We start from the raw sequence: 12,340 nt of genomic DNA on the forward strand, positions 1-12,340 counted from the left end.
ATGGATGGAATATAAGTATAGAAAGAGTACTTATTTCTCTGAAAATTAATCTGAATATTTTGGAAAGACTAGATGAAGGTGAAAAGCTTAAGAGAGCTCTGTAATTAGTGGTGAATAGAATTAATGTAAGAGATTAGGATTTGAACTCAGATGAATTAGTTCCATTAAGTTCTCATTCCACTGTAAACTTAAACTAAAAATGGCAGATGATCTATAATGGGCATAGTTTATGCATGCAAGATGACAACAAATTCTATAAAAGTGTTTATCACTTTAAAAAATAATTTTCTCAATAACTTCTTTTGTGTGTTTGTATGACAGAGTCTCTTGCTGTTGCCCAGGCTGAAGTACACTGGCATGATCCTGGCTCACTGCAACTTCTGACTCCTGGGTTCAAGCTATCCTCCTGCCTCAGCCTTCTGAGTAGCTGGGACTACAGGTGCGTGTCACCACGCCAGTTAATTCTTGTATTTTTAGTCCAGATGGGGTTTCACCATGGTGGCCAGGCTGGTCTTGAACTCCTGACCTCAGGTGATGTGCCTGCCTTGGCCTCCCAAAGTGCAGGGATTACAGGTATGAGACACTGCACCTGGCCCTCAATAACTCTTTGGACAACTACTAGTCTTGATTTCAAAATACAAGAAAATTTCTATGATAATGAAATGCCTATTTTTGCTTCTCAGATTAACAAAAACAAACAAAAGAATAATACCTTGTGGTAGTAATGGTACATGGAAATGAACACTCTGATAAAATGTTGATGGGAGTGTAAACTTGTACAGTTTTTGGGAGGACTTACTGGGGAGTTATTTATCAAAATTAAAAATGACTTGATAGTAATTAACAACTCAACTTACCTACTGCCTGAAACAAAAATTGGACAAAGCATACAATGGTTTCAATAGCTGAATATTTGTAAATGATGGATAGCGAACCCTTAGATATCACTGCCTTGGGAGAGTTCCCAGGCTACGGGGCAGAGAGAGAAAACTTAAGTGAAACTCAATAGAGTTGAGGGCACAGAGCTCAGAGTCTGAGAAGACCAAAGGGGCGAATTTTTTCAGAAAAGAGTGCCACAGAGAAAAGAGCTGAACAGAAAGGGAGCTCCTGAGATCTGAACAGGACCTGCTCGCTAGTATTCAGTAGAGTATTAGTGCACGTGGTATGAGGAAACTGTCTGAGGCCAGGGAAATAATCATCCAAAAGGATTTAAGGGAACAGCTCCCCATGTTCACACAGGCCTAGGAACAATGACTATTTTTGTCAGCCAGCCAGAAAAATCTCAAAAATTCCTGCTACATTAGGTAGAGTTCTCAGAAGTGTCTTGCCTTAAGAAGTAGGGATTAATTATCTCTAGAATAAATGCTGCTGTAGTTCCACTTAACGAATCTTAAAAGTAGAATTTGAGTGCAAGGAGAGGGAAAGCATTAGGACAAATACCTAATGCATGTGGGGCTTAAAACCTAGATGACGGGTTGATAATGCAGCAAACCACCATGGCACATGTATACCTATGTAACAAACCTGCACACTGCACATGTATCCCAGAGCTTAAAGTAAAATTTTTTTAAAAAGTAGAATTTGGTCTGGGCGTGGTGGCTCAGGCCTGTAATACCACCACTTTGGGAGGCCAAGGTGGGTGGATCACGAGGTCAGGAGTTTGAGACCAGCCTGGCCAGCATGGTGAAACCCCATCTCTACTAAAAATACAAAAATTAGCCCAGCATGGTGGCACGCACCTGTAATCCCAGCTACTTGGGAGGCTGAGGCAAGAGAATCGCTTGAACCTGGGAGGTGGAGGTTGCAGTGAGCCGAGATCATACCACTGCACTCCAGCCTCTGGGACAGAGCAAGACTCCATCTCAACACAAACAAACAAAGTAGAATTTGAAAGGATCAAACTGTTTCCAAGTACCTTAATTGCACCCAGAACAAAGCTCAATGACCCATACTGTGGAGAAAAACCAATCAATCAAAAGCTACCTAGAATAGACACAGATGTTAGAATTAGCAGACAAGAACATTAAGGTAGCAATTTTATCTGTCTTCCATATGTTCAAAAATCTTGAGCAAAGATGGAACATGTTAAATAGAAACACATAAGACATAAAAATACTGAAATCTAACTTTTAGAGATGAAAACTACAATGAAGAAAAAATACACTGTAAAAGATTAATGGCATATTAAACACATATTAATGTATTAATGGCATATTAAACACATATTAGCAAACTTACAGCATAGGAATTGAACTTGTCTAAAAACACAGAGAAAGAAGAAAAGAAAAACCTAAAGAAGCCTAATATGTATGTGATTGTAGTTCCCAAAGGAGGAACAGAAAAAATGTGAAATTTTTCTAATTTTGATGAAAAGTAGAAACTCACAAATCTATGAAGCTCAGTGAACTCCCAAGCACAAAAAACTAAGAGAAACTACACTAAGGCACATGTGACCAAACTGATCAACACCAGTAAGAAAGAGAAAATCTTAAAAGCAGCCAGAGGGGGTTGGAAAAGACACATGTATGGAGGAGGAAAGATAAGGATGACTGGAGATTTCTTGTCTAAAACAATGCAAGTGACGCAAGTGAGAAGACAGTGGAGCAACTTTCTTTCTTTCTTTGAGACAGAGACAGGCTGTCGCCCAGGCTGGAGTTGCAGTGGTGCGATCTCAGCTGACTGCAACCTTCGCCTCCTGGGTTCAAGTGATTCTCCTGCCTCAGCCTCCTAAGTAGCTGGGATTACAGGCACCTGCCACCATACCTGGCTAAGTTTGTATTGTTAGTAGAGACAGGGTTTTACCATGTTGCCCAGGCCGGTCTTGAACTCCTGGCCTCAAGTGATCTGCCCACCTCAGTCCTCCAAAGGGCTAGGATTACAGGCGTTAGCCACCACACTGTGGCCAACTTTCAGTACTAATATTTAGAAACGGTCAACCTAGAATTCTAAAGCCAGTGAAAATACCTTTCAAAAGCAAAGATGAAATTCTTTTCCAGACATACAAAAGCTGAAATAATGCAGGTTTGCTGGTGATGAACTAAAATATTTTTTAAAAATTCTTCAGGCCGGGCACAGTGGCTCACACCTATAATCCCAGCACTTTGGGAGGCCGAGGTGGGCGGATCACGAGGTCAGGAGATCGAGACCGTCCTGGCTAACACGGTGAAACCCTGTCTCTACTAAAAATACAAAAAATTAGCCAGGCGTGGTGGCGGCGCCTGTAGTCCCAGCTACTCGGGAGACTGAGGCAGGAGAATGGCGTAAACCCGGGAGGTGGAGCTTGCAGTGAGCTCAGATCGTGCCACTGAACTTCAGCCTGGGCCACAGAGCCAGACTGCATCTCAAAAAAACAAAACAAAACAAAAATTCTTCAAGTAGGCCAGGCGCAGTGGCTCACACCTGTAATTCCAGCACTTTGGGAGGTCGAGGCGGGTGGATCACCTGAAGTCGGGAGTTTGAGACCATCCTGACCAACATGGAGAAACCCCATCTCTGCTGAAAATACAAAATTAGCCGGGCATGGTGACACATGCCTGTAATCCCAGCTACTCAGGAGGCTGGGGCAGGAGAATCACTTGAACCTGGGAGGCGGATGTTGCGGTGAGCCAAGATCGCACCATTGCACTCCAGCCTGGACAACAAGAGTGAAACTCTGTCTCAAAAAAAAAAAGAAAAAAGAAAGAAAAGAAAAGAAAATTCTTCAGATCGTCTGGGCATGGTGGTTCATACCTATAATCCCTGCACTTTGGGAGACAGATCACTTGAGGAGGACCCAAGTGGATCACTTTGAGAGGCGGGTGGATCACTTGAGGTCAGGAGTGAAAGACCAGCCTGGTCAACATGGCAAAACCCTATCTCTACTAAAAATACAAAAATTAGCCAGGCCACGTAGTTCCCACCTGTAATTCCAGCTACTCAGGAGGCTGAGTTAGGAGAATCGCATGAACGCAAAAGGTGGAGGTTGCAGTGAGCCAAGATCACGCCACTGCACTCCAGCCTGGGTGACAGAGCGAGACTCCATCTCATAAATAAATAAATAAATAAATATTCTTGCTTCGCCATCTTGGATCCTGGGGAGGCCTGCTAGGAACAGGACTTCTAAAAGGAAATACGTCTGGAAAGCAGGCTGTAGTCCAAAGCCATTTTTGCTGGCTATAAGTGGGGTCTCCAGAACCAAAGGGAACACATCTCTTCTTAAAATTAAGGTGTTTATGCCCGAGAGGAAACAGAATTCTATTTGTGCAAGAGCTGTCCTTATGTATACAAAGCAAAGAACAACATGGTGACTCCTGGCGGCAAACCAAACAAAACCAGAGTGATCTGGGGAAAGGTAACTTGGGCCCACGAAAACAGTGGCATGGTTTGTGCCAAATTCTGAAGCAATCTTCCTGCTAGAGCTATTGGACACAGAGTCCAAGTGATGCTGTACCCCTCAAGGATTTAAACTAATGAAACAATAATAAATAAAAGTGGATTTGTAAAAAACAAAACAAAACAAAATTTTAGGTAAAGGTAAATGATCACAGTATCTACACAAACAGATAAAGAGCACTGGGGCAACTTAGATCAAATGGACAAATCCCTTGAAAGACACAAACTACCAAAGCTCACTAAAAAAGCAACAGATAGCCCAAATAGCCCTGCAGCTCTTAAAGAAACTGAATTTGTAGCTAAGCCTTCTACACATAAAAAACTTCAGGCTGAGATGGCTTCACTGCTGAAGTCTACCAAACATTTAAGGAAGAAATAATACCATTTCTAACCAAACTCTTTCAAAAAACTGAAAAGAAGGGAATACTTCCTAGTTAATTCTATGAGACTAGTATTACCCTCAACTCAGAATCAAAGATACTAAAAGTACAGATCATGTCTTTTACACACACAGACATAAAATTGAAAACAAGATCTTAGCAATTCTAGTCATAAAACCTACAAAGTGATAGTACATCATAACCAGGTGGGGTTTATGAATGGAATAACATTTCAAAATCAATCAAGGTAATTTACCATAATGGCAAAATTAAAAACCCTAAAAATATTTCAATAAATGCATAAAAAGTATCTGACAAAATCCAACATCCACTTGTAATTCAAAAACTCCATTAAAGCAGGAGTAGAAGGGAAGTTCTTCAAGTTGATATGGTCATTTATAAAAAACCTACAGGGTTGGGTGCAGTGGCTCATGCCTGTAATTCCAGCACTTTGGGAGACTGAGGCGGGTGGATCACGAGGTCAGGAGATCAACACCATCCTGGCTAACACAGTGAAACCCCGTCTCTACTAAAAATACAAAAAAAAAAATTAGCTGGGCATGGTGGCGGGCGCCTGTAGTCCCAGCCACTCAGGAGGCTGATGCAGGAGAATGGCGTGAACCCGGGAGGTGGAGTATGCAGTGAGCTGAGATCGCACCACTGCACTCCAGCATGGGCGACAGAGCGAGACTCTGTCTCAAAAAAAAAAAAACCCTACAGGTAGCATAATATTTAAGGGTGAAAGAAAGATTGAATACTTTTGCCCTGAGATCAGAAACAGGATAATATGCCCACGCTCACCATTTCTTTTCAAGATTGTAGGAGAGGTTCTAGCCAGTACTCTCTCTCTCTCTCCATATATATATACATACACATACACACACATAAATATATATATATTACATATATATTATCTATTCTATATACTAGCAATGAACAACCAAAAATATAAATTAAAAAGTACCATTTATAATAGCATCTGGAAATATGATAAACTTACGGATAAATCTAAGAAAAGACATGAAAGACCTCTACAGTAAAAATTATAAAACTCTGCTGAGAAAAACTGAAGACCTAAATGAATGTTAAGATGTACCATGGTCATGGGTCACAAGACTCAATATTGTTAAGATGTCAATTTTCTCCTTATTGATCTACAGATTCAGTGCAATCTCTAACAAAATTCCAGCAATTATTTTTTAAGAAATTGACAAGCTGATTCTAAACTTCAGATGGAACTGCTGAAGATGTAGAATAGCCAAAACTTTGAAAAAGAATAAAATGGAAGGACTAACATTACCTAATTTCAAGACTTACAAAACTATAGTAATCAAGACAGTGTGGAATTTGAAAAAGACAGACAAATAGTCTTCATCTTTGCTGAAGACTAATTACTCTGGGATTATTACCTAACGTGTCTGTTTCTCTGAATCAGATCATGAGAAGTTGGCCCCTTTCTGGGTGAAGGCTTTTTAAAGTAAGACGTGGTTGACTTGAGTCATATTTATTTGCACTAGGACGTAAGCATGTTTCACATCCCCAGTTTTACATGGTACCCTCAAAATATCAATTTTCTCAAAATTCATTTAGGAAATAATACTTGGGAATAGTAAACATTCAAAAATAATCTTATAGGCTGGGTGTGATGGCTCACACCTGTAATCCTGGCACTTTGGGAGGCTGAGGTGAGCAGATCACTTGAGGTCAGGAATTGGAGACCAACCTGGCCAACATGGTGAAACCCTATCTCTACTAAAAATACAAAAATTAGCTGGGCGTGGTGGCAGGTGACTATAATCCCAGCTATTCAGGAGGCTGAGGCAGGAGAATCACTTGAACCCAGGAAGTGGAGGTTGCAGTGAGCCAAGATTACGCCAGCCGGGGTGACAGAGCAAGACTCCATCTCAGAAAAAAAAAAAAAATCAGCTGGGTACAGTGGCTCACACCTGTAAATTCCAGCACTTTGGGAGGCCGAGGGAGACAGATCACCTGAGGCAAGAAGTTCAAGACCAGCCTGGCCAACATGATGAAACCTCGACTCTACTAAAAAAATACAAAGATTAGCCATGCGTGGTGACACATGCCTATAATCCCAGCTACCTGGGAGGCAGAGGCAGGAGAATGGCTTGAACCTGGGAAGCAGAGGCTGCAGTGAGCCCAGATTGCACCACTGCATTCCAGTCTGGGAAACAGAGTGACTCCGTCTCAAAAAAAAGACAAACAGATCAATAGAACAGAATATACAGTCCAGAAATAGACTCACACATGTTTGATCAATTGCTTTTCAGCAAAGATACAAAGACAATTCAGTAGTGAAATAAAAGTCTTTGCAACAAATGACATCTGAACAACTAAATTTACATATCTCAAAAAAAGGAACTTTAGTCCACATCTTACAATATATAAAAAATTAACCACAAATGGACCATAGAACAACTACGAAATACAACATTTACAAAATTTCTAGAATAAAATATAGATTATCTTCTAACCTTTGAAGAGGGAACGATTTCTTGGATACACAGGAAAAGCACAAATCATAAAGGGAAAAAACATAATAAATTAAATCTCATTAAAATGAAAAACTATTAGGAGAATGAAAAAACAAAGCGCAACTGGGAGAAAATATTTCCATATTATATATCTGGAAAAGGTCTTGTGTATAGAAAATATTCAAAAACTTTCAAAATTCAGTAATAAGAAAACAAAACACAAAAAAATGGGCAAAAGAATTGAATACACATTTCACCAAAGAAGACATATTAAGTAGCAAATAAGCACATAAAGAGATGTTCTGGCTAGGTGTCATGGCTCATGCCTGTAATCCCATCACTTTGGGAGGCCAAGGTAGCCGGCTCCTTTGAACTCGGGAGTTGGAGACCAACTTGGGCAGCATGGTGAAACCCCGTTTCTACAAAAAATACAAAAATCAGCAAGGTGTGGTAGTGCAGTGAGCCTAGATTGTGCCACTGCACTCCAGCCTGGGCAACAGAGGCAGATCCTATCTCAAAAAAAAAAGTTCAACCCCTTTGTCATTGGGGAAATGCAAATTAAAACCATAATAAAACACCTCTACAAACTTACAGACTAACATTAAGGCTCACTATATCAAATGTTAAGATAAGGAGGAACTAGAACTCTCATAAACTGCAAGTGGGAATGTGAAATGGCACAGCTACTTTGTAAAATGGTTTCACAGTTTCTTAAAAAGTCAAACATACACCTATCATACCATCCAGGCATTTACGCCTATGTATTTACTCAAGAGAAATGAAATCATATGTCTACATGAAGTCTTGTACACAAATGTTCACGGTAGCTTTATTTGTAACAGCCAAAACTTCTGACACACACGACATGGGTGAATCTCAAAAGACTTACTCTGAGTAAAAGAATTCAAACCAAAAAAAGCTTCTATTCTATATGATTCCATTTATATAAAATTCTAGAAAATTCAATCTAATCTATAGTGACAGAAACCAGATCACGACTGGGCATGGTGGCTCATGCCTGTAACCCCAGAACTTTGGGAGGTCGAGGAAGGAGAACTGCTTGAGCCCAGGTGTTCCAGACCAGCCTGAGGGCAACATAGTGGGACCCCCATCTCTACAAAAAATACAAAAATTAGCTGGGGGTGGTTGTGTGCACCTACAGTGTTAGCTACTCAGGAGACTGGGGTAGGAGGATTGCTTGAGCCCAGAAAGTTGAAGCTTCAGTGAGCTGTGATCGCACCACTGCACTCCAGCCTAAGTGACAAAGTCAGATCCCGTTTCAAAAAATAGAAAGCAGATCATTCATTGGTTGTTTTGGGAGGCTGTTAGTAGGTTGGGGCAGGTGGGATATATGGATTACACAGGGGCACAAGAAAACACTGGAAGTAATGGATGTGTTTGTTATCTTGATTGTGATGATGGTTTTATAGTGTCAAAACATGTCAAAACTATGTCAGATTGTACCTCAATAAGGTTGTTAAAAAATGAATCAACAAAACTGATACATTTAACAACTGAAATCTATGCAGCATCTTGAAAGAATGAGGTAAGATTAATATATATTGAAGATTTCCAAGATATAGTGTGAAAAAATAAAGTACTGTAAGTAGTAAGTTATCATTTATTATTTCATGTTTTAAAAAGGATACTCAATCAACTGTTTCAACAATTGTTTCTATGTGTATAAAATATCTCTGGAAAGACAAAAAAAATTGATATATGTGTTTGTGTGTAAAAAAGACTGAAAGAGAACAGAGAGAATATATACGCTGGAGTTTAGAGTAGAAGAGACTTCACCGAACACCTTTTTGAGCTGTGATTCCTTCTCCCTCATGAATGTATCACTTTTTATTTCTTTTCTTTTTTTTTATTTTTTATATCACTTTTTAAAACAAATACAAAATAACCTATTGATTCCATCTCTGAGGATCTGTCCTACAGGAACAAAGAGTCAAACGACATATGCACAAAGCAATTCATTGAACAACTGTTACAAATGTTAATGGAATCATTGAATGAAAAAAAGTTGCAAAACACTCACCTCTGGGGATGGTTCTAAATGGAGAGGTTGGGGAGACAAGAAAAGAAAGCGGAAGTTTGTGTAGGGACTCACTTTCTGCATTTCCGAATTGCAGGAAATATTTTTGGTAATGAGTGGCTGTTTCCTTTTAAAGTAAAAGACCTCAATGAAATTTTTGTTTGTTTATTTTTTCTTTTTTAAGATGAGTCTCGCTCTGTCATCCAGGTTGGACTGCATGGTGCAATCTTGGCTCACTGCAGCCTCCGCTTCCTGGGTTCAAACTATTCTCCTGCCTCAGCCTCCAGAGTAGCTGGGATTACAGGCACCTGCCACCACACCCAGCTAATTTTTGTATTTTCAGTAGAGAAGGGGGTTTCACCATGTTGGCCAGGTTGGTCTGAAACTCCTGACCTCGTGATCCACCTGCCTCGGCCTCCCAAAGTGCTGGGATTATAGGCGTAAGCCACTGAGCCCAGTCCCGATTTTTAAAAATTTAAATAAAGTACTGGTTTCAGTGTGCAAGGTCATCATAATAGAAATGAAAGTGTGTTGCGCTTTGCAATGAACTGAAGATGACACTCACCCTCTTCCGAGCTTCAGATTTCTGGAAGCACTCATGCTGTATGAAAGTGGCTGCAGCAGAAATCCTGGACAGCGGTATGTGGTCTGCATCGAGCATACTCACTGCTCGCTCCAGAGTCATCTCCATGTCTGCATTCCTAGACAAACAGGCACAGATTCAGCCAGATTCCAAACCTCCCACCTCCTGCCTACCAACCTGGTCCTCCAGAGATGACTCAGCTAATACTGGGAAGCACTAGAACATCTGAACCTTGGCTTTTCTTCAGCCAAAAGAAAAATCAGCACCCAAGATAGGAAGGCAGAGGGACTACTGGCTAGAAATTCTCCAGCTCTGATCAGACGGGAGACATTGGAGGATGTCATTTGATTGAATTATACCATATACCAAAGAAAGAAGCTGAACTTTTAAAAAGAAATATGACGCCGAGGTGGGTGGATCATTTGAGGTCAGGAGTTCAAGACCAGCCTGGCCAACATGCTGAAACCCCACCTCTACTAAAAATACAAAAAATTAGCTGGGTGTGGTGGTATACAACCGTAATCTCAGGAGGCTGAGGCAGGACAATCACTTGAACCAGAGGTGGACATTTCAGTGAGCAGAGATAGTGCCAATTCACTTCAGCCTAGGCAAAAGAATGAGACTCCATCTCAAAAAAAAAAAAAAAAAAGGAAAAAGGATAAATATGTATCCTATGATTCTTACATCAAAAGAAATCTGTTTACAGAAATTAAACATTATTTCTAGGCTGGGCACGGTGGCTCACATCTGTAATCCCCGCACTTTGGGAGGCTGAGGCAGGAGTAATGCTTGAGTCTAGGAGTTCAAGACCAGTCCTGGCAACATAGTGCGCCCTATCTCTACAAAAAACAAACAAAAAAACCAAAATCAGCTGGGTGTGGTGGCATGTACCTATAGACTCAGCTACTTGGAAGGCTTAGGTGAGAGGATCGCTTGAGCCTGGGAGGTCAAGGCTGCAATGAGCCTCGGTGACGCCACTGCATGGCGCTCCAGCCTGAGCAACAGAGCGAAACTCTGTTTCAAAAACAAACAAACAAACAATGACTAAAGACACGCTTTAAAGGTAATATAGGGCTGTTCTTTGGCTTCAAAGAGGGTTATACCTGATTCATTCCAGGTAATAAAGACACTGGAGACATCCTGAGAATGAGTTTTCCAATATCTACTAGCAAGTACGGTGAGTAAATACTCTTTTCTATTAGGTTAACCCATGAATACATGCACATGTGTATAGGTGTGAGTGTGTGCAGCGTTGTGAAGGGTGTGCCTGTGTGTGGGTGGCTGTGGTGCAGCGGGGGTGATAAGGAGTAATGTGCCTCATGACTAAAAACTAATACCCCCTGCTTCTGAAACACATGTTCAAACACAGAAGGGTTACCTCATAAGTATAAAGGGTATTAAAAGTGAAGCAGAAAATTTCTGGCATCTATACTGAGAATTATATAATGATCTCATATTTTTAATGTGCCTCACACGAGTCAATTATAATTGGTTAAAAAAAAATGCAGGCTATTACCATTAAAACTAGAATTTGAGTCACTTTTATCTAATATTTTTATCTAATATACACACACCTTTTAAAGGAGACAGAAATATTTTACATTCATGGACTCTGAGGCCTTTACAGAGAAGTCAAAACTCTGTAAGTCTAGTCTCAAGCTCAGTGGCAAAGTCTTTACCAGCCATCACGGGCGTATTAACTGATGAAAAATCATTCATAAGAATAGCCTTCTGTTATGCAGCTTTAAAAAAAAAAAAAAAGATTGAGCCATTAATCCATCTCATAAGCCATACATGACTCAGGGAAGTTTGAATTTCCCATCTCTAACACCCACAAATAATTCCATTACTCTAATCCTTTATTTTCCTGAACATGATTCACCTAGAAGCTCTATGTTCACACTTAGGCAATCCAATGCGATTTCACTTTACCACTAAAAAAATTCCTAAAAGAAGTGAAGACTTCCTCAGCAAGGTTTACTACAGCTGTCAGGGGGTCAACTTTCTGTCTGACTGTCTATCAAGTCCAACTCCCTAACATGGCATACATTCTGGCCCAAGTTTGACTCCATTTCTTGTCATCCTCAATCTCTTTTCCTTCCCCTCCTTGGATCTACTACACCCCTCCAATCACACCGGGCTTTTAATCCTTCTCTAAACACTGCCACCTTCTTCACAAGCCACCTTCTTTAACTTTTCCAGCAAGCTTATCATACTACCTAATTCTTACCCATTCTTCAAGACTCAATTCAAATATCTGCATTTCTTCTTGTTCTTCTTTTTTTTAGAAAGACACAGAGAGTCCTGTTCTGTTACTCAGGTGAGAGTGCAGTGATGTGATCATAGCTCACCATAACCTCAACCTCCTGGACTCAAATGATTCTCCCACTTCAGCCTTCTGAGTAGTGGGGACTACAGTTGCATGTCACCACATCTGGCTAATTTTTTAAATAGTTTTTTTTTTTTTGGAGACGGA

The 12,340-nt window shown here is 40.4% G+C and overlaps 1 protein-coding gene across 3 annotated transcripts in view; it reads right to left on the bottom strand.

The window, feature by feature from the left end:
• The window catches only part of PKP2 (plakophilin 2), a 109,107-nt gene that overhangs the window by 69,994 nt on the left and 26,773 nt on the right, over positions 1–12,340 (bottom strand). For all 3 annotated transcript variants that reach the window (XM_011955158.1, XM_011955157.1, XM_011955156.1), the window contains exon 4: positions 9,847–9,982. In XM_011955158.1, the coding sequence (XP_011810548.1) occupies positions 9,847–9,982 (136 nt within the window). The remainder of the gene's footprint in view (positions 1–9,846; positions 9,983–12,340) is intronic.

This window comes from Colobus angolensis, unplaced genomic scaffold (assembly GCF_000951035.1).
Source record: "Colobus angolensis palliatus isolate OR3802 unplaced genomic scaffold, Cang.pa_1.0 Scaffold397, whole genome shotgun sequence".
In the NCBI taxonomy this organism is placed as follows: domain Eukaryota; kingdom Metazoa; phylum Chordata; class Mammalia; order Primates; family Cercopithecidae; genus Colobus; species Colobus angolensis.